Source organism: Zosterops lateralis (assembly GCF_965231275.1).
Source record: "Zosterops lateralis genome assembly, chromosome: W".
Classification (NCBI taxonomy): domain Eukaryota; kingdom Metazoa; phylum Chordata; class Aves; order Passeriformes; family Zosteropidae; genus Zosterops; species Zosterops lateralis.
The window spans coordinates 11,792,038-11,815,475 of NC_139801.1; the positions used below are offsets into that span (position 1 = coordinate 11,792,038).

A 23,438-nucleotide genomic window follows, 5' to 3' on the forward strand; every position below is an offset into this window, starting at 1 on the left:
TCATCTAGTTTATACCACCAATTATTAAGGAATGATAAATTCAGCATTATGTATTCTAATGGGTAAGAAAGACTTAAAATGAGACACTGTCACAGGATTATAATTTGGAGAAGGCGCTATGAAACAAACATGAGAATGTGCTGTAACTTTTCCAGAATGGTTAAAATCATACTGCCCTGAAAAATTCTGGAAACAGTGTCTATAATGTTGGCATTGAGTTCAGAAAAGTATGTATGTCTTTTTTTTTTTTTTTTTTTTTTTTTTTCTTTTTTTAAATGAGATAGACCAAGCTTAAAACTCTAAACAGAAGTAGGTAGAAAAAGTTTAAAATTTTAAATATTTATATAACTATAGAAATTACTTCTATTCATTTTAAAAGCCAATATTATACATAAAACTAGTCGATAATTTTTCTAGATCTTTATTGTTCCCTTCATCTTCCACTCATTAACTTGGTAAATATCATAAGCAGTTGGTGCCCTTGAAAACACATTATTGAAATAAAATTAAGATAAAATCAAAGGGAAAAGGTTTTGTTCATATACTGTATTGTGAGAGTATGCTAAATGCTCATTATTAGGAAATGAGTTTGTTTCCCAGATAGATTTCAGCCAAGCATGATAAACATTTTCCAGCATCCCATTTTGTACTCATAACTAATTTAAGGATTCTTTTTTTTCACTTCTTTTAAATAAATGTCCAAGCAAACATTTCCGATGAGCCAAGATGGCTCCTGTATTTCATAAATAATCCAACAAACCTAAAAAGGACAATTTATTTACACACTAAGATTAAGTGTTCCATGTACAGTACAACATTTACTGCAAAGGCAACATTTTGACCTCTTTTTGCTTCAGACCCTTGAGAAGCATCACTTGTCATCTCTGGTTTGCAGGTTGGGTTGGGCTCTGCTTCTTTTCTGCGCCTGCCAGGGGCCCCTCACTATCGCCACCACCGCTCCACATTCCCTGTGTAGTCAGTACTGGAGCTGTTCTCCTCTGCTCCCTCAGGTGTGTCTGCTTCGCCCGCAGGATCTTCCGCTGCTCCTGGCATTTCCGCTGTGCCTCCTGGTGCTCCTTCTGCCGCATGTACTGGTACCGCTGCAAAAACAGGTCTTTTGCATAATCGTACAATTCCATGTCTAAAAAATTGAGGGCCTCAATATGCTGCTGAGTCTGCTTGTCTATCTCCACACTGGAGGCCTTTGTGCTATTGTACTGCATGAATGGCGAGATGAAGTTCATGTTGAAAGTCTTCTCAAAGAGATACTGAGTCTTGCGCTGGAACTCGGTCAGGCCGAAGAAGGCCATCTGCTTCAGGTTCTCCTTGGCACTGTCCAGCAGAACCTTATTTCTCTGCTCCTCAGGCATGACTGACAGGTTGTAGCATCCCACCAGGCTGAGGTCAGAGAGCATGCGGACCTGGCGGTTGTTGGCCAGGTTGTAGGGGCAATCCATGAACTCCTGCAAGGAACAGCCTGACCAGTCATCCCCTGTGTAGCAGCTGGGCAGCTCTGCAGTGGTCGGGGACCGGCCATCACAGATGTGCAGGGAGGCCTTCCATGTTGCTCCTCGCTGGACATGGCGCCATTCACTGAGGTATCGGGACACGGAGTCACGCAGGATGGTGATGTAGTAGAAATTCCTGCCAAGGGAAGAGGAAAACAGAGCATTTAGTCCTGTGTGTCTCCAACACAGTGCATTAATGCTCAAAATCAATAGAAACAGGGAGATGCACTTAAGAGGCTTTCAGCAGTCCTGCTGCAGAGGCTCCTCTGTGAGTTCACCTTCACAGGGTGAAGGACGACTGAACAAATCCTTGGAGGGAGTGCGAAGGGCTGTATATACCTGCACACACACACAATTGTCTCTGTTTAACAGATGTCTCTACAGAGGCCAAGGGAACCCAAGACTTCCCTCTCTGCTGGGCTGTCCATGTGGCAACAGGCTCCTGCTGGTGCTCCAATGGATAGTCGTCCCAGACCTTGGGAGAATACTTCAAGTATCTCCCAGGATGTAAGCCACCACCCAAGCAGGACACAGGTAGCTCTGGCTCTTTTAATTTCCTTGTACAACAGAGCTGCGCTGGCAGGTTTCTACAGACAGCAAAGAGCTGCCCATGCTATGTTCCCTGATGAGCAGTTGTGGGTCTCAGCTGCATGAGCCCCAGAGCAGCATAACATCTCTGAGGAAGGCATTTCCTACAGGACCTTTCCTTTCACAGGCCAGATAAATGGGGTGTGCCCAGAAGCCCCAAACCACTTCCACCCTAACAAGGACCTTGGCAAAGCCTATGTAGATCCTGTTTTATTCTCCTGCCTTCATCTGATATGGGACTGAAATGATGAGAGAGGAGAGATAAGTGACTAACAAGAAATTAAAGGATGCATCACAGCGTTTTGTAAGAGAAAACATTTTCAAGGGAGGTGCTGGCTTTGGTTTGAAGCAACAGGATAGTAGCACACATGGGGGACATGCTGCCACAGGGAACCCATCAGTCCACCAGCTGGAAAAGCTGCAAGTTCAACCACAGAACTTGCCCAGAGTTTACTCTGAGTTGCACATTAATATCCACCATCAAACACCACGCTGTGCACCATCACAGCCTGAAGATGAACACTTCAGCTCTTTGAACCTCCACTAACATGAGCATGGCCTCACCTGGATGATGCTGGAGGAACACCATCAGGATACCAGCCATCTGTGTAAGCAAATGGAATTAAAGTAGCTCAATAAGCAAATTGTCCTGCCAGGGAAGGCCACTGCTCCAGGAAGAGGACACCAAGGAGTGTGTGCCCAGGAGCCCTGAGCCCCCAGGGTGTGATTGCCATGTCCTTGGTGCTGTGTAAGAAGGAGGACATTAATTTGCTTTCTCAAATGACATTGTGACTGGCCACCTTGAAGTCAAACTTTTGTTCCCTGTTGTTTCCTTTGGCAGAAAAGCCACTAGATGTCAATGTTTTACAGAAAATTGTCATATAATGGACGAAAATGTGAATCACAAGCATAAAAAGGATCCAACTGCACAGGGAAAGAAAACCTGGAGAGTCACCATTCCTCTTCCTATTTAGAGCATCCACACTCGTAAATAATTAAGTAGAAAGTACAATAAACGTGCAAAGCCAAATAAAGCCAATGAGCCCAGTACAGTGTCAGTGGCTGGAAACAACAGCACTCAACGCTTGGAGCTGGGACACCACAATCAGCACCACCCCCATCCTCATGCTCACCCAGAGTGGTGCTGCTGCCACCCGCCTGCTCAGAGGGATTTGGCCACAGATTCACACAGGCAAAGGGAGCCAAAGTCCCCACCATGATCCCAAGGAAGGTCCTTTTCCACAGAAGTGCCATTCAATGACTTCACTGTGAGAGTTGGAGGTAAGAGGGAGCAAGAATAAAGCTCACTTTCATGAGTGAGGTACAGCTGCTGACCCCACACTGTCCCTTGCAGAGATGGGAAGAGTTTTGCTCTGTCTTATCTCAGCAGGTATCTGGTAGCATTGGAGAACCTGACCTGGCAAAAAGGAAGGGCTTTCCATGAGTACCACCTCAACCAGCTGCTCCAATGAGCAGGAGCTGTCCCTAATTATGCTTGTGCCTCAGGCTCCTTTGATGTAGCAGCAACATAGCCTTGTCAGGATCTCCAACATGGGGAAATGGAGCATCTATGGGACAAACCCAAGCCCCTTCTTTACCTTCTGCCAGGACTCCTGAGCCTTGGATCTAGTTTATTGGGACACTGCACTAAAATAATGACTCAAACATATAGCACTAACCTCTACATTAACTATAGCAACTAACATACAGCAACAAACCTCTGATGACCAAAGAGGCAAAAGCAAAGCCCTGCTTACCCCAGAGCCCCTTGTACGAGCTGGCTCATGAGCAGTTCAGCTCAGGGGAGAAGGGTGCAGGCACAGGGGTGCTACCAGCTGAAAAAGGCCAACCAGACTGTATGCTCTAAGGTCATCACAGGAATCAATGGGGAGTTAATGCCAGAAGGGAAACAAATCCTGAGCCAAGATTGATACGGTGAGCGTTTTATTATAGTTCAAACTCTTTAGCCACTCTCCCTTTGTGCTCTTTGGTCATAGGCAGTGACAAAGTGTCTCCCTTGGCTGCTGTTGTAAAAACAAAAGAATGAATAAAAACTCATGTGTTGGTGGAAGAGGCTGTGTTGTAACAGATCACCGTCAGTCTGGGTTGCCTCATCTGGGCAGGTATCTTCATCTGTGCCTGCCAGGGAAATGCTGCAGTCAAGGGAGACCAGGGGGGATGAGGCTGAGTAAAGATGCTCACTGGACTCTGCAGTGAGCATGGAGGTGTCTGGGCTTCCCCAGCACCCTGAGCTCAGGATGCCAGGCAGAGAAACTCATGGGATGCCTCAGGCAGGGCCCATATCCTCCCTGGCCTGAGCACAGCTGGCTGAAACAGGCTCACAGCTGTTACTTATTCCACCTTGTTATTTCCCAGATGAATCCTGCTTTCAAGAAATGAGGAGAGCTTAGAGAGAGATGCTTTATCAGTTGCTGGGCCAATCTCAGCAATGTTATGCATTTCTCTCCTTCTGAAGGCTGCCTATTAAAATTCTACCTAAAGAGGCACTGACCCTTTTGGGAACATCAGCTTTTGCCCCAAGCCTCTCCTCTGAATTAGAAATCATGGCAGCTCCAGGAAAGCAGCCATGCTGCTCTGCTGTTGCAATGTGGATTTTGGGTTTTCTAAAGTTCTGTATGATTTTTATTATTGAGTTTCTGTAATAGTTCGTTCCTACCCCCATTCCCTTTCCTTAATCCCTGTCGTTATCTCCTCAATAGGCCTCTCCCTCCCCATTGTACCTCAATAGCCCTCTCCCAGTCTATTGTACCTTATCCATTGACACACCCTAGTATTTGATGGCTCTGGCAAAGCCAGATGGTTCAGCCAAGGCTTCAGGTATCTCCACACCCCTTTTGCCCCGAAATGGCAATGTCAATGCCCCCTGTACCTAAGTCACTCCTCCTCATTTCCATCAGTAAGGCCCCTGTACTTAAGGGCAGGGGAGAGCCAAAATCTGCTCTCACACTCATGCTCTGGCACCCTGGGCTTCGCCCTAAATAAACACCTTCCAAATTACCAAGTGTGAGTCCACTCCTTCTTCCAAGCAAGATCATGTCTCTGTCTGAAATCTGGACTCAAAGGAATAACTCGTTTATATGGTATCTGAAGAGCAAGCTAGCCGGAAGACAAGCTCGGAAGAACCATACTCTGCGTTCATCTGAACTGAGCTTCAGAAAGTCACAAAAGCTTTAATGCCTCCTCAAGTCAGAGCCGTGCTGGAGATGAACTCGGCCATCAGCACTTAGAGCATCATTCTGCTGCGACTGAGGAAGACTTAAAGTTTTGCGATTATTTTTAGCTCTGTATATAACAGCTTGCTCTTTCTGCTGTCTTACCAAGGGGGTGTTGAGCTCCTGTCCGTTCCTTGAGGTGAGTGCTTCAGAGCCCAAAACATGTTTACAGGTAGAGCTCCAACTACTGTGAATCATCCCTCCAACTTAGAGCTGCACTCACCAGAAACATGGCTTTTCTGATGAAGTTGGGTGGCCATGAAGCAGAGAAAGGGAGCTTGAGGGCAACTAACAAAGTAGGTTGACCCTGGAGGCACCAGGAATGTGGGATGATGTGACAGTGACTTGCTCCTGGTATCTCCCTGAGCACTGCTATTCCTTAAAGAATGTGGGGACTGAACAGTTCCACAATGTTGTTTGCTCCTCATGCTGCATTTACTCGCTTTGAATGACAATCCTGTGGTCACACAGTCTATTCCTGCCAACCCTTTCCCCACCTCTGCCAAACACAGGGGCAGAATGAAATTCCCTTTTTTCAATCTAATCAGTTTTTTTTTTAAGAATTCTTGCATCAAACTTCTAGTTGCAACATAAAAGAAAAAAATTGAAGAAAATTGAAGTCCAAGTAAAGGACTATGAAACCCCAGGAGATGACAACACTGAGTAAAGCCAGACTTCAGTCTGGAAGGGATATGCAGGTACCCACACCACGGTGCTCAGGGGGCTCATTGTGTGCAGAACTAAAGAGGTGAGGAGGGGGTGACTCTATGCATCAAAATGGGTCAGAATCTCCCAAAGTCAGAGCACATCTCATCCCAACCCCACTGCCCCACTGTTTAATTGCCTGTTGAGGTCGAGGGAGGCTGGAGGTCAGATGCTGGCAGCTGCCGCGGCTTCAGCCTGGAAACTTGAGCCTGGCTTGCTGGAACTATGAGGTAAGGACTGGCGAGGGGAGCTGAAAGCTGAACATCTACTCACCATTACATCCATTAGTGGATTAGTAGGTGAGGGACTGAGTAACCTTTTCCCATTTCTGCTGAGACATGAGGCTGTAACAAGAAGAGCTTTGTAGGTTACTGAGGGTGAGAAACCTACAGCCTTTGCACAGGGAGCACTGCAGCCCCAGAAACATCCCCATCTTCCCCACAGGCTGTTCCCAGAGGCAAACTAACCCAGGAAAACACAGCTTCAGCACAGGGCTGAAGAAGCAGAGCTATGATTTCCAAGGAAAGTACTGGGGCAGTCCCATTCCCCATGCAAAAGTAAGGCTATACTTTAAGCTGGCTCAAACACACCTGTTTGTATCTAGGTCAAGCTCAGCCAGATGGCAAGCCTGGCTAGGATGATTGGAGTCACAGATGGGGCTTGTGGAGTGAATGGGAGGCAATTTTATACAAGTGTCTTAATCTCTTTGAGTGGAGGTGAGGGACGCAAGGAAATTTGTTGCATTTCCAAATCTGTGTGGGGTTTTTTCCCAGTTCATGGACTTTGTGGTACATTAACAGGGCAGTGTGAAACCAAGTTCTGCTCCAGGTTAAGATGGATATTTTGAAAGAAAAGTTCACTCTGAAGGTGCAGGGGCAAAGGGATAAACCAGATTTGTGCCACATCCAGCAGAAATGCAAATAAAACAAACTAAAACCCCGCAAAAGAGATTCTGCATATGATGTAAAGGATTAAGGATGGAGCTACTGAAAAAAGAAAAATAATCATAGGGTTGTCACTTCAGCACCAGAAACAATGCATAATCACCAGAGCCAGCAAGCAGCACAAGGACATCCATGTCCTTCCCCCCTCTGCACAAACTGCTCATGCTGCTGAATAAAAATCTAGAGAGCTTGCTTATAAAAGAGTAGCCACATACTCATTCTTTTAAAAGATGAGCAATTTGGTTGTTTTTTTTTTTTAAATGGAAACTTGTTTCAGCTCATCTGACCACAGGAAGATGCTCCTACGCTGTGGCCTTGCACACAAATCTGAGATCCCATCTCCTCCTCCTCCACTGCTCCCCAGCAACAAAGTGAAACTGTGTTGCAGTCAGCCTCCTGCACTTGTCCCTCACCCTACACCACTTGGAAAACATCCCTGTTCAGGATTATCTGACAGCAAAGTCACAGATGATGATGGAAGGTCAGGAATGTGAACAGTGCGAGTCTCACATTCCTTGTTCTTCTCTCTTTCTGAGAGAAACCCCCCCCATGGGCTCCAAAGCTGATGATGGATTTTAATCTCTGGCAGAGGGTCTCCCAGCTGATCATTCATGGCCACCACATCTCTCTGAGATATCAAACTCAATTACGCCATGCCAGGTGCTGAGTGCTTTGCTCCCAGAAGTTGAGGTTAATTCCCATCAAGAGTGGCCCACTGAGAATTTGATTTGTTAATACCACAAATTGTTCCTCCAAAAGAAATACTGCTGCTGCCTAATTTGTTGGAGTCAGGCATCTGTTTGGAGATCACTCGGAGAGAGGCAAAGCATTCATTTAATAGTGTGACTCATCTTGATTCTTAACAAACTCTGTCACCTAGGGACACAATCAGAAGGACAGGGGCAAGCACCCTAGTGAGAGCCTCTCCTGCTTCAACCATCTCTGCTTGGAACCTCCCCCCAAAACGAGAATGCCTCTACCCTGCCAAGAGCTGCTCCTGCAGCATAACTCACAGAGATGAGGCCAAAATATTTGGCAAGCTTACTGAGGCAGTGCTGGGAATCAAATGTTTGCATCCACTCCAGACTGGTCCCAGATGCTTCCCAGCAGTGATGTTGTTATGAATGCTAGGAGACCAGCTCTTTAGTGATTTCAGCTTTATTGGGAACAGTCTGGGGAAGGGGGCCCGTACGGTGCACGCACACCACCGCTGCTCCTGATACGGCGTGGAGGAGGAAAAGGTCAGCTCTGTTGTCTGGCAGATCTGAGTCTTCATGGGGACTCCTGTGAGGAAAGACAGAGCTGACATCCTCCTCCTCCTCCACGCCGTATCGGGAGCAGCGGTGGTGTGCGTGCACCCTACGGGCCCCCTTCCCCAGACTGTTCCCAATAAAGCTGAAATCACTAAAGAGCTGGTCTCCTAGCATTCATAACAGTCTTGAGGACTCGTCCAGGATAGGCCACACCTGAAGAGGACCAAGGACGGGACGGCTGCCTGCCCTAATGGACCTCCGGGATAGCTGGACCTATCCAGACTGGATGGGAGCAGCCTGGGACCAGATGGCGTGGAAGAGCATCGATGAGTAAAACTGGTGGCAGGAGTGGGAGGTGAGTGAAAGGTGTGTGTGAGACGGGGTCCAGCAGCTCGGACCCCCAGTACTGCGGTTCCGGACTCCCGCGAGGGGGCCGGCCGGGAATGGGGGGAAGCGAGAGAAGCCTGAGTAAGTGAGGCACTTCCCAAGGGATAAAAGGGATAAAATAGCCCCCTCCGGGCGTACGGAGGGTGGTAGACAGTTAGTAGGCCCCAGTGAGGCATAGTGAAGTAGTCCTAGAGGGGGGGACATGAGTCCCTACTAGGGTTTAGGGTGCCCCGAGTACACCAGCAGCACCAAGTGTAGCCAAGAAGGCCCCAATCCCCAGGGTCAGATGGTGGTGCTGGGGGTTTAGTGTGCCGCAGTCCAAGTAAGGGCTGTAAATCCACTAGAGGCCACAGTCCAAGGAGAGGCCGTGGTCCAAGGCTAAGGGGTACTAGGGTGGGGAGTCCAGGCCGGTCAAGGCAACAAATCCCAAAACTACTCTTTCGCCGAGACCATTCCCATGGGGGAGAGTGGCCAAGCCAAGCCCAGGCGGAAGGCGGAAGTGGAGGCCTTTTAGGATCACTCTTTAGCAATAGGGGGTGCACTACAAATAGGTCCTGGCAGAGAGTTTTCAGTGACCTCTTTACTCTGTAACAAAAGAAGGATACAGTTCCAGAGCTGAGGCAGTCTGGCCAAGGGAGAGTCAGACGGGAGGCTCTGAGTCTCTGGTGCTAAGGGCTTCTCGACATTGAAAGGGTACCCAAGTAGTCTCAAGGAGGCAAGGCGCAGGAGCTGGGTAGGGCCTAGCCAGGTTAGAGGGCTAGACCCAAAGGTCCGACCAAAGAGTGATTGGACCTAAGCCTAGGGCAGAGAAAAGGGGTCTCTTGCATAGGCTAGCAGGAGTGAATGGAGTGAAAGTTCTGGGCCCAGGAAGAGTGTAGCGTGAGCATTTTCCCATTCTGTTCTCAATAAAGATTATCTCTTGTTGTGACCCTATCCCTTCCCTTGAGAGCAAGAGTGTGAAAGTTGTGAGTATGAAAGATTAAGTTAAGCAAGAAAAATGAATTATTTGAACAGCTTAAGCTTAAATTAGATATTAAGAGTAGGAGATAAGTTGAAAGGGCTGAATAAGCTTGAGTTGTTTAATTATTGTGTTGCCTGTCAGTATTCTTCTGTTTGGGTAGAGGCACCTTAAAGTTTCTTTGAAGGCCCGTTAAGGAAGTGTTACAGTAAAAAAGTAAATTACCCAAGAAAGAGTAAGAAAAAAATCAAGAATATCCCTCCCAATAGTCCCTTGGGAAAACTTCTTAACAGCTGGGACAATTGGGAAGTAATGTGTTGTCCCTGCATTTCTTGGTTTCAAGTGTTTGAGTCTTTGCAGCAGCTTCTCACGCTGCTTCATCTAAACAATATTGTATTCTTAGAATTTATCTGTATGTTTTGCATTCTTGTTCTCTGAGAGAGAACTTGACTGATGGTCATAGTAACCAATGGAGTCAGGAGGTTGTAATCTCTTTGGGCCAATCTTGGCCCTCTGTACAAAATGTATATAAGCTTTTGGAGTCAGATAATAAAGAGCCTTCCATGATTCACCAAGCTGCTGCCTGCTGTCCTCTGTGAAGGTCTGCTCCCACGTCGCAACGTGTTACCCCTCTAAGGGCAGAGGTAACATCTGGTGACCCCGGACATGTGAGCACGGGGTCTCCCGTCACATCTGGTGACCCCGAGCGTCTGAACGGACTCCTGACGTGGGAGAACAGGTCACACCGGTGACCTCCGACTGCGAGAGAACTGCACGTCGGTGGACCTCTGTGCCCAGTGAGAGACTGTAGCTGCTCTGCCTGAGGTAATCGTGGTAAGAGATAATGATCTCTAAACCCTCCTCAGATGAGGAAATCCTCATGTTGGACCTTTGCCTTGAGGTCCTGCGGAGACAAGAAGTCTCCTTTCCTGGAGATGCTCTCCAGAAATTGTTCTATTATGCTAGAACTCATGGGTTTTTTTGCAGCCTTGAAGAAGTTTTTTCTACAGCAGAGTGGAAGTCTTTGGGCGACTATCTGCTCCAGGTTTTCTTTGCAGATCACAGTGTGAAGCTTTTGGAACTCTTAGCCACCTGGAGCAGGCTGGAGAAGGTGCTGCCTAAATTGCAGCCTTCCAGCTCTGAGGACAGCTCCAGCCCCATCGGGCTGGGTGCCAGGGAAGACGGTGGAGTCACTCCTCCTGTCCTGGCTCCGCGGAGGCGGGCAGGACAGCCGAACCCCCTTCCTCGGAAATGCAGCAGCTTGGCGGGAAGCCTGCCTGCAATCAGCGCGCCAGCTGAGGCGGGCACGGGGTCTTCTGTAGAGCAGACCCCTTCTGCACCCACGCCTTATCGGCGCTGGAGTGTGGAAAACCTCGGGGCTTGTGAAAGCCCTGCGGGACCGGAGAGATCAGCGTTCCCGAGTCCTGTGCCGCAAAAACGGCGGTGGAGGCGAAAGATCGCCTCCCCCACTTCCCTCCCCCCCCGTGCTTTCCTGGCCTTGGAAGCGCCAGGAGCGCTCTTGGATCGGGGTGCCGGGGTGTTTTTTGCGGCCTGCCCGCATTGTGGATTTTCCATAAAATATTCTGTGCAGCAGGACGGCGCGGGGCTGCGCCGTCCCGGGGCGCCGGGCAGGGCGGCCGTGCGCCCCCGTGGCAGGGACTTGCACGGCACACACAGGTCCGTGCAGTTTGGCGACAAGCCAAGTGCCCTGCCGGAGCGGGGGTGGGGGCCTGCCCAGCCCGAGAGGGGAGGGGTGGCTCCAAGAAGCGGCGGGGCCGGCCCAGGGCGGGCAATACAGCCTGCCCAGCCCCCGCGGGAGGGAGCGGCAAAGAACCCCCCGCAGGGGCCAGTCTCGCCCGTGAGAAAGGGCGGGCCAGCCCCGCGCCGAGCGGCAGCGAAGCCATCCAGCATTGGAGCCACAGCCGCGGCTCTGCTTGGGAATGCAGGGCCAGGACACCCTCCCCCCCCCCCCCCCCCCGCTCCTCCCCGTGCTGATCTGGGCACTCCCCCCGCTCCTGTGGGGGCAGCGCTTGTCAAGCGGGACACGCCCCTCTCAGTGCTGCCATCTCCCCCCGCGCTGAGCAGGAGCAGCGCGACGGAGGCAGCTGCGGCCGATCTGTCAATTTTAAAGGGACAGCGTGGTGCAGCCGGCCACAAGCGGGTGTTCCCTCGCTGCAAGGGGTCCCGGGGTCCCAGATCCTCCTCAGTCTCGGACCATGCCAGCACGGCGCCCCCTGCACGGCGGGGATGGATTCCCTCGTTCTGTAGGTGCAGTGAGACAAGTTCTCACCCCTGTCCCTGTGGAGCACACGGGACAGGATTCAGAGGCCCATGATGCCTCATCTAATGCTCAGGCCAGCAAGACTAATGCTAAGGTCAACAAGACTAATGCTAAGGTCAACAAGAAACAAAGAAAGAGAGTGCAAAAAAGAGGAATCAATCCCTTGTTTCTTTGTGGAAGGTGTGGACAGCCGAATCACATGGCAGATGTTTGCAAGGCAAGCCATGTGAAAGGCCAACCTCTGTCAAAAGGGCAGTGGGGTGCAAAGAGGAAATGTGCTCAGACAGAAGAGTCTTCCCAGTCCCCACAGCCAATGGAGGTTTGTTGGGAAAGTTTAGTCCCACACCCACCTCTCCCTGTCAGTGTCCCTGAAGGGACCAAAATTGTTTAATTTGTGTTTGAGTTTTCTGTTCACAGGACAAAGAGTCGGTGGTGAGAAGGCAGTTGCTCTGAAGTATTGAGCTGCCTGGATTTCACTGGACTGTTGCTCTGATCAGAGACTGTCCTGGAACAATTTGGAGCGGACATTGCGATTTTTTCCTTTGCTGTTGGGTAGCTGGAATGGACTGTCTTTCAAGATCCATTTGTCACTCTTCGTGACTTGGTTTGGGAGCTGTTGGAACAGGATCATCTGGAAATTTCAACCAGTCCTGGGACGTTCCTGTGTTCTGCATCGAAACAGAACTCTGGGGACTGGAGGTTTTTTATAACACGTCCAAAAAGCCAATCCTCAATCGTGAATCTGAATGATTGTTTTCTGTGATTCATTTGTATCCTGCAGGTATCACTGGCTGATGAATGTCCAATTCCTTGCACGTTCTGGAATGGGTCATTTTTGCCCCATCTGCCACAAGGCGGCAAAACATTGTTTGAAAAAACAAACAAACAATCAAAATATTTTTTTTTGTTTGAGCTAATTATTGCTCGATTTCAGCTGCAAAAATGGCAATCAATCATTTTTGTATGAGCTCATTGCTCGATTGATAAATGCAGGCAACAGTGCTTGCGAATTTGATGGGTGCAGATTTTTTAAAAATTCATACTCTCAGTATTATGGGAGGAATTTGAATGGAGTTTTGCAAGCAGTGTTTTTCTGCCAAATGCTCTGGAGCCATGAGCTGTTGCGAGTGGCAAGAATCCTTTGGATTTTGTTTTTTGCGGCTCAAAAATATTCAGAAATTTAGTACAAGGGCCCACTGTCTTTACAGATGATTTGGGAGGACGAGGTAGGCCAGTGTTGCTTGGAAGGATGATTTTGAGGGCAAAGTTTTGGAAGCCCCTGAGGATGGGCAGCCCATTTGGTTGTATTGGGGCTGCTGTCATGGCATTTCCACAGTTTTCCCAGAAACTTTTTCATTTAGTCACGGATTTAATTTCTGTGGTTGACATGGCACACAGATGGGTTGTTCAATTTAAAGGGAGTCAGCAATGTTGTTTGTTCCATTTGCTGAAGAACCTTTTGTTGTGCCACAGAGGCCTGGTTCTTCAAAACAAAAACGGGGAATGCAGGGTGAAACCCCGCAAATTTAATTGGCAAAGGCTTTGCATGCCATTGAGCACCTTACAGGTGCCACAGAATTTCACTAACCCTGCAATGTGAAAAGCAAGAAACCGTGACCGAATGAAGGTCAACAGAGGAGGAACCACTGGTCCTCCCATGGGAACAGAAATTGAACTGTAGTTCATTTTCTTTTTTTCCTTTTTTCTTTTTTTTTTAAGGTAAAAAGGGTGAGATGTCACCCCTGCATTTCTTGCTTTCAAGTGTTTGAGTCTTTGCAGTTGCTTCTCACGCTGCTTCATCTAAACAATATTGTATTCTTAGAATTTATCTGTATGTTTTGCATTCTTGTTCTCTTAGAGAGAACTTGACTGATGGTCATAGTGACCAATGGAGTCAGGAGGTTGTAATCTCTTTGGGCCAATCTTGGCCCTCTGTACAAAATGTATATAAGCTTTTGGAGTCAGATAATAAAGAGCCTTCCATGATTCACCAAGCTGCTGCCTGCTGTCCTCTGTGAAGGTCCGCTCCCACGTCGCAACGTGTTGCCCCTCTAAGGGCAGAGGTAACAGTAATGAAGGCATTATATCAAATAAAGATGATCCACTATTGCACAAAAGTATGGCCAAAGATAAATTTACAAGGAGAGTGGCCGTGCTATGGCACACAAGACAAGTGGCTGTGTGCCCAATTACACCAATATTTGAATACTTAAAAGGACCCAGATATAGAACAGATAGAGTATGTCACCTGTTGGCTAAAGTACGCCTCTGAGGAGGAAAATGCAAGAGTCTATAAACTAAAAGAGGAAAAGCGAGCTGGCGAAGTAAAAGAGGAGGAAGAAGCAAAAGAAGTTAACAAAAACTGGGACCCCCTTGACCACTTGCCTCCTCCTCCCCCAGCTGTCATCCCTTTACCACTCCCTAACCCAGTTATACCTCTACCACCTCCCCCTCAGCTCCCTCCTTACCCTTCACCCGCTGTTCACTTACCTCCACCATCTCATGCACCCTTTATTCACCAGCAAATTCTGACTCTCCCTCCTCCACAGCAAACGAGTAGCTTAACAACTCAAAACCTCATGCCCGAGGGCGAAGTTAACCAGCCAGTCCCCACAGTCGATGAAGGACCATACTGTAACACCCGGTCCAAAGCAGCTGAGGTAGAAAACTTGTTCCCCCTCAGAGAAGTCCCCATGGGTGGGGTGCCCGGTGAAATCGGTTTTGTAAATGCTCCCTTAACTGCATATGAAGTTAGGAACTTCAAGAAAGAATTAGGAAATTTGGGAGAAGACCTGGTAGTGATAGCAAACCAAATTGATCAATTTTTAGGCCCTGATATCTATACATGAGGACAATTGAACTCCATCTTTAACATCTTATTTTCCCCAGAAGACACTCGATTAATAAGGACTGCAGGAATGAGAATCTGGGAATGGGAGAACCGATGCGGGCTCCCAGGTGACCAAAAGATGCCCTTGGTAGAGCCCAATTGGAACCCTAATCAGGAGGAGGGGAGAAGGAATATGAGGGATTACAGGTCCCTGATGGTCAGAGGGATAAAAGAATCAGTCCCTAGAAAAAGTAATACCAGGCTGGCTTTTGATGGCACCCAGGAAAAAGATGAGACCCCAGCAGCATGGCTTAATAGACTAAAGTGAAATTTCCAGCTTTACTCTAACATTGACCCAGATAGCCAAGAAGGCCAAACTCTCCTCAAAGTACAGTTCGTAACCAAATCCTGGCCAGATATTTGATGAAAGTTAGAAAGAATAGACTGGCAAGAAAAAAGTATCAATGAACTGCCGAGAGAAGCCTTAAGAGTGTACCTGAGGAGGGAGGAAGAAAAGACAAAAACAAAAGCTAAAATTATGGTAGCTATAGCCAAAGAAAGTGTAGGAGCCAAGAAGGATGGGCCAGTAGGACCACTTAGAAGGGGCAAAAGTTTTGTTGAACCGAAAGAGGTTGGGGCTCTACCCAGTGACCGATGTTGTTATTACTGTGGGGAGAAAGGACACCTAAAGAAAAATTGTAAAAAACTTCAATTAGATGAAGCCATATCCCAGGATCAAGATACTCTAGAGAATATCTTAAGAGGGGATGACTAGGGATGTCAAGGGCTCTATACTCTGGGGAATCTAATGAACCGTCTAGAAGAGCCCTTGGTAAATTTTGAGATTGGTCCCCAGAGTGATGAGTTTGAATTCCTGGTTGACACTGGAGCAGACAAGTCATGTGTGAATGAATTACTGGCAGGGACCACAGTTAGTAAAAAAGTCTGTAAAGTACGAGGGGCTGAAGGAAAACCATTTGAGGCCCAAGTTATAGAAGATGTAGAAATTAGAGGAAACTCGAGAGAATGTCGGGCTGACTTCATTTATATCCCTGGGTTAGGTTGCAATTTATTAGGGCGTGATTTACAAATCAAATTAGGGGTTGGAACAATTCCAAAAGAAGGAAAAATAGTAGTGCAACTAATGGTCTTAACAAAAGGAGATATGGATGAAATTAACCCAAATGTGTGGGCAGGAGAAGGAAGACTTGGTTGTTTAAATATTCCACCAATAAAAGTAGAAATGCAGAAAGACATCTGCCCCATTCGGGTAAGACAGTATCTGATTTCCCCAGAGGGACAGAGGGGACTAACCCCAGTGATTGACCAACTATTAAAACAAGGCATTTTAGAACCATGTATGTCTCCACATAATACTCCCATACTAGCAGTAAGAAAAGCTGATGGCAGGTATGGCTAGTACAGGATTTAAGAGAAGTTAATAAAAGAACAGTTGTGAGGCAGCCAGTACTACAGAACCCATACACCCTCTTAAGCCAGGTACCTAAAGAGCATGCATGTTTCTCTGTTATCAATTTAAAAGATGCCTTCTGGGCATGTACCCTAGCTGAGGAGTGTCAGAACCGGTTTGCTTTTGAATGGGAGGATGTTGAGATGAAAACAGCAGCTAAGATGGACACGTCTTCCCCAGGGGTTTACAGAATCCCCGAATCTCTTTGGGCAAGCTCTGGAAGAGCTGCTAGAACAGTTTACACCTGAAAACGAAGCACAAATTTTACAATATGTTGAGGATTTGCTGGTATCAGGAGAAGAACAGGATAAACTTAGAAGTTCCAGCATTCAGCTCCTAAATTTCTTAGGGGAAAGAGGTTTAAAAGTATCTCAAAAGAAACTGCAATTTGTAGAACCAGAAGTAACATATTTAGGGCATATAATTGGCCAAGGATGCAAAAAGTTAAGCCCCTGAAAGAGTTTCAGGAATTCTGTCCATCCCTGCCCCAAAGACCAAAAGAAATTAGAAAATTATTAGGCTTGTTTGGGTATTGTAAATTATGGCTCGATCAGTATACAAAAAGTGTCAAATTTCTATATGACAAATTAGTAGACTCAGTGCCTGTGTTGGAGTCAGGGCATGGGGAAAACTCCTCAAACTGCCCTGGGAGGTCTGAGACCCCAGGAAAGCATTGCCTTTGACCTTAGCCCATGGGAAAAATTGCCAACACTTATGGAGGAAAAGAGAACAACTAAAATTTAAATTAGATAGTAGTTTAGTTTGTCACAGGGTGAAAATTTGTAGTTTTGGGTTTTTAGAATGGAAGTAGATAGAGGCAAGATGGAGAATTTTGAGCAGTGTCTTAAGTTCTTCTTCTACTCCATCTTCTGCTGTGACAGTGGCACAAAGACATTGGTAGAATGTAAGTGATGTAAAAAATTGCGTGTCTAGAATTAGTAGTAATTATTGGTACAAAATTGTAAATATAGTACGTTTCAAGAGTTAATTGGGTTAGAAGTCCTTAAGGGACCTTGGATGCCAGGTCTCGGGTTCTTGGCAGCAGTGTTTTTCAGTGTGCTAAGCCTGGTGTTAGGTGGTGCGCTGACCTTCAGATAAAAAACTTAATAAACACCTTTCAAGACCGAGCTGTGAGATCCGCTCTTCTTTCTAACTCTGGCACGGGACTTTGAAAAGGAAAAAAACCCTAATTAGGGGAATCTTGGACTCAAAACACAAGAAACCTGGACCTCAAATGACAAAGAACAACTCCAAGATTTAAAAACTAAATTATCCTCTGCCCCCGTACTAAGCCTACCAGACCTTAAGAAAGGTTTTGATTTATTTGTGAACATGGAAGAGGGGATAGCTTATGGAGTCCTTACACAAGATTGAGGAGGATGCAGGAAGCTGGTTGCATACCTCTCCAAGTTACTAGATCCAGTGGCCAGAGGGTGGCCAGCCTGTGTACAGGTGATAGCAGCAACAGCCACTCTAACAGAAGACTCAGAAACTTACCTTGAGGGGAAGGATCCAGGTTCATACCCCACACGATGTAAAGACTGTATTAAGTCAGACAGCCCCGCAGTGGCTAACCAACTCCAGAATACTGAAATATGAAGTGATCCTAATAAGTACTGAGGGCCTTGAATTAGTTACCTCAAAATGTTTAAATCCAGCTCAGTTCCTCATAGGAGAGCTGTTAACAGATCTAGAGCACAACTGCTTAGAAGTTGAGATGCAGACTAAGGTGAGGGAAGATTTAGGGGATGAGCCCCTCCCATATGGAAGAATCTTCTTTACAGATGGGTCATCATGAATAGTAGCTGGTAAATGAGCCTCAGGGTATGTGATCATAGATGGGCAAAACATGCAGGTTGAGGAAAAGGGGAAGCTACCCTTGAGTTGGTCTGCCCACTGCTGTGAGATCTATGCACTAAAGAGAGGGTTAGATTTACTAGAAAAAGACAAAGGAACCATCTATACTGACTCCCAGTATGCATTCAGGTTTGCCCATACATTCGGAAAAATATGGGAAGAATGGGGGTACCTGAACTCTAAGGTCAAGAACTTGATACATGAGGAGCTAATCTCTAAGGAAGCCAATAGAGATAGCCATAGTTTATATAAAAGGACACCAAAAAGGAGACACCCTTGAAATAAAGGGAAACCGACTGGCTGATCAAGTAGCAAAAGAAGTAGCCCTAGAACAAAAAGGTCCGGTCAGAATTCTTAAGATAGAAGAAACACCTAGTCAGGAAAGAAAAGAAGGGAAACTGGTTTTTGACAAGAAAGAATTAAGGGCATTAGAAAGAATGGGAGGACAACAGAAAGAAAGCAGAGAATGGTGGACCCCCGATGGGCGGCAGATTTTGAATAGGGCTCTAGCCCAAAAAGTGATAACAGACTTACACGAATTGACCCATTGGGGAATACAGGGCCTGTGTGACCACTTTTTAAGGAACCATATGTGCATAGGGGTATATAACATAGCAAAGGCAGTTACCCAGGGATGTTTGACCTGCCAATGAATTAATCAGAAAGTAATGAGAAAAGTACCATCTGGAGGAAGAGAGATGACCCTGCAGCCATTCCAGAATATGCAGATAGACTTTACAGAAATGCCCTCTGTTTGGGGTTATAAACATTTATTAGTAATTGTGGATCACCTCACCCATTGGGTGGAGGCGTTCCCAACCAAAAGAGAGACAGCACAAGTAGTCACAAAAGCAACCCTGGAAAACACCATTCCCCGATATGGGTTAACAAATAATATTGATTCTGACTGGGATCCACACTTTACAGCCCAAGTATTACAACAAGTCATTGAAGCCCTGGGGATGAAATGGAGGTTGCATACCCCCTGGCATCCCCAGAGCTCAGGAAGAGTAGAAAGAATGAATAAAACCATCAAAAGTGTGTTAACCAAATTAGTTGCAGAGACCCAGATGAATTGGCTTAGGTGCCTACCCTTGGCACTGTTGCGAATTAGAACAAGGCCCCAATCAGATATGAGTTTCACTCTATGAGATGATGTTTGGACTCTCCTTCTTAATGACCCCATATAGCACGGGAATTTACCCAGAGAGAGAGGCAGCCACCCAAAAATACTTAAAAGTCATAGGGAATACGTTAGAAGATCTCAGAATAAAAGGCTATCTTCCCCAGATCTCTCCCTTAGACGCTAAAATACATAACATCAATCCAGGAGACTGGGTGTTAGTTAAATCATGGAGTACTGTACCTTTAACTTCTAAATTCGAAGGCCCTTTTCAGGTCCTACTCACCATCAATACCACCATATGGACCCAAGAGAAAGGGTGGACACATATAACCCGGATCAAAGGACCTGTACCACCTCTCACTAAAGAGTCAGAAACAAACACATCCCCTACTGAGTCTTCTAATAAATGGACTGTGACCAGGCACTCTGACGATCTAAAGCTAACCCTCTGAAGAAAACCTAAAAACTGTTAACTGTTAAGAAAAAAACACCTGTTAAAAACCATAGTGAACGTGTGTAAAAAAGTTTAAATACCCCCGCCTTCTGTTTCTTCCACTTGATTACCTCTGATCTTTGTGTAAATCAATCTCCTATAGAACACCCCCTAAGTAAAAGTAAAGTCAGTAAAGGAAAAAGCAGAAAGTGCTGGCACTAAGAGAGTAAAGAACCCGGTACTGAAATCAATGGGCTCTCCTGTAAGAGAAAAGCGGGACCAGGAGGCAAGGCTGGGTGAGTCTATGTTCCGACTAAAAACAGCCGCTCTAATCACTAAGTGCAACCCAGTGATTGTAGAGCACAGGAGAATGCCTCCTACCAGACTCCTGGGAATGCTCTTACTAATCCTGCATGTCAACAACATGCTAGAAAGTCAGGAGAGCCCATGTACTAAATGCTACTACCCCCTTTACAAGGGAGAAGAAACCAGATCTCTGATATGGGTACTTACTAATCTAAACTTAAACTGTGTCAACCTCTCTCTGTTAGCAACCTGTCAAGAGGACGGGAAGACTTATTGGATTTCATGAAACATAGCCACTTATCGGCAATGATTGCTTGGGGGGTGTCTTATAGGAGAAACTTGGCTAGACAGTAGACTTAGTAAAAGAAAAAGAAATAATGTCAATGAATGAGAAAGAAGGCCTAGAGGTACCTCATAAAAAGAACTTGTTCATAGATATAGTAGAAAAGATCAGTAAAGAATTAAACTTGACCAATTGCTGGATCTGTGGGAGTACCCAAATGGCTGAAGCCTGGCCTTGGGAATGGATCAGCTTAAAGCCAATAGAAATCTTGAAATGGATACAAACAAGACAAAAAGTACCAACTATCGGACAGAGGAGAAAAGAACAGTGGGAATTAAAGTCTAAAATAATTGGAGAAGAGTGTATATCTAGAAAAGGGGAAACGTATAAAACCCCCATAGGAGAAATGTCTTGTAAAAGGTTCTTAAAGGTAAAACATCCTGTTGCTAGGTGGATCCCTAAAGAACCCAACAAATACTGGTCCACTGAGAAAAGAGAAACCGGGTGTGTCTACCAGGAAAGATATGGATTACATGAGTGTGCCAGAAAGGGAATAAATCCATTCTGGGGAGTGAAAGAAATATCCAAGTACTGGGAGTTTCCAATGACTATCAGTGACGTTCCTTGGGAAGCCCCAGAAAACCTGTTTTGGATGTGCAGAAATATTGCTTACACTAAATTGCCAGGAGATTGGACCGGCAGTTGCACTATTGGGATAATTAAATCATCATTTTTTCCACTCCCAAAAGAGTCTGGATCAAACCTAGGGGTCCCAATATATGATGATTTGGATAAATCTGGCCACAAAAAAGAAGCTTAATTGAAATTGGAGGAACGCAAACATGGACAAACAAAGAATGGACCCCCCAAGAGATAATTTGCACTTATGGGCCAGCGACTTGGGCTCAAGATGGGTCCTGGGGATACCGGACCCCAATTTATATGTTAAATCGGATTATAAGATTTCAGGCAGTACTCGAGATGGTGTCAAACTGAACTTCCCTAGCTTTAGACCACATAAGTGACCAACTATCCCAAACTAGGACTGTGGTATATCAGATCAGATCAGACTAGCAGTAGATTATTTATTAGCCAATGAAGGGGGTATATGTGGGAAGTTCAACTCATCTGAGTGCTGCCTAGAAATAGACAACCAAAGTGAGGTCATTAAAAATATCTCAAATGACATCCGGAAGCTGGCCCATGTTGTGTTGCTATGTCGGACACACAAAAGACACGCAGGCCACAGCGGGTCAAGCAGCTATGAATATATTTTAATGTCTGACTCCATCCTTATATACATTTTGTACAGAAGGCCAAAGATTGGCCAAAAGGGTCACCACCTTATGAACATCATTGGTGGGTTTGGCCATCAATCTCATTCCTCCTCCTAGAGAAGAAATATGTAAACACATAGATAAAGTTCTAATAATACAATATTGTTTATGTGAAGCAGTGTGAGAAAGCTGCTGCAAAGGCACAAAATTTCACAGGCAAGAAATTCAGGGCGACATCTCACCCTTTTACCATTAAAAAAGAAAAAAAAAACCAAAAAAAAGAAAATGAACAATGTTCAATTTCTGGTTGTGGAAGGGCCATCGGAGTGATCACTTGCGACCTCGACATCAGAGTCGTCACTCAGTGGTTCCTCCACTTGTTGACCTTCATGTTGGTCATGGTTTCCTGGCTGTCTGTTGGCCAAATTCTGTCTCTGTGGTCTCAGGTCAGGACGAACACACTTTGCAGGTACCCAGCGAACTCCAGTATCTGTGGAGACACAAGCATACCCTCGCCCCGAAGCGATAAGGTCATAGGGACCTTCCCATTGCTTGGTGACTAGATTTCGCACCCGGACCTTCTCTCGGGGCTGATGCGTCTCGTCCGAAGCCTGCAATGAAAGGTGGTGATTCAGGAAAACAGGGTTACTTGAGTTCTGCGGCACCGTAAGGTGATTAATTGTATACAAAGCCTTTTGCAACCGACTGTGTGGGGTTTCACCCTGCATTCCCCGCTTTTGCTTCTGGAGAACACACTTGAGTGTACCATGAGCGCGTTCTACAATTGCCTGGCCGGTGGGGGAATGAGGGATACCCAACTTATGAGAAACACCCCACAACTGCAGGAACTGCCGCACCCTCTGTGAGGTGTAAGCAGGACCATTGTCGGTCTTGACAGCAGAAGGTATGCCTAAAACAGCAAAGGCCTGCCTCCAGTGGGCAATGACATCACGGGCCTTTTCTCCTGCATGAGCTGAAGCCCACATAGCAGATGAGAATGTGTCCACCGTAACATGCACATACTTGAGCCGGCCGAACTCGGCAACCTGGGTAACATCTGTCTGCCAAAGTTCCAAGGCCTTAAGGCCCCTGGGGTTTACCCCTGCCGGCAAAGGTGCAGCGACCGCGTGACAGTCATCACAGGACTCGACGATGTCACGGGCCTCAGTTGGTGTCAACTGAAACTGCTTCTGCAGCGTATGCGCGTTCTGGTGGAAGAACCCATGTGATGCCTTGGCTTGCGCGAGTGTATCAGGCTGAGGTGCTACCCACGCTGGGTTAGCCAACTTGTCAGCCCTCGCGTTACCTTCCGCTACGAATCCAGGCAAATTCGTGTGGCTTCGAACGTGCAGAACATAGTAGGGATGAACCCTGTCCTGAAGTGTACACCACAGGGTCTCCAGTAAATGAAACAAGGCAGGATTACTGACCTCTCTCAATACCAAATGACCCAACCGCTGAGCAATGTCGGCCACATAAGCGGAATCCGTGACCAAATTGAAGGGTTGCTGGGAAAATTTCTGAAAAGCCATGACGGCAGCCCTTAACCAACTGGGCTGACCCGTCCTCATGGCCTTCCAGGACCTTCCACTCAGATCCATCCTTCCAAGTGACAATGGCCTTCCCTGTTTTTCCCGATCCGTCAGTGAAGACGGTGGGTCCTTGCACTGGTTCCTGGCTATGTTTGGGCCTCAATGAAATTTGTGTGGATTTGGCCACCTGCAGTAGCTTGTGGCTGGGCAGATGATAAGTGATCTGCCCTGTAAAATTCTCCAGAGCACTTTGCAGTGACACACTGTTTGCAAGGCTCCAGTCGAAATCTTCCCGTGGTACCGGGAGCACAATTTGTGCAGGATCCACACCCATCAATTGAAAACACCGTTGTCGGCATTTGGTTATCAAACGAGCAATGAGCTCGAACAATGCCGTTGCCGTCTTCTGCAGCTGATGGGGCAAGAAAACCCATTCCAGGACATGCAAGGGGTCAGACCACTTGTC

The 23,438-nt window shown here is 46.7% G+C and overlaps 1 protein-coding gene across 1 annotated transcript in view; it reads right to left on the reverse strand.

Annotated features, from left to right (window-relative positions):
- Positions 1-942: 942 nt before the first annotated feature.
- Positions 943-23,438, reverse strand: part of LOC310922181 (heparan-sulfate 6-O-sulfotransferase 2-like) — a gene marked incomplete at both ends in the record, with an annotated part of 143,817 nt that continues 121,321 nt past the window's right edge. The window contains 2 exon segments of the mRNA XM_083882596.1: positions 943-998; positions 1,001-1,644. Of these exon segments, the coding sequence (XP_083738722.1) occupies positions 943-998; positions 1,001-1,644 (700 nt within the window).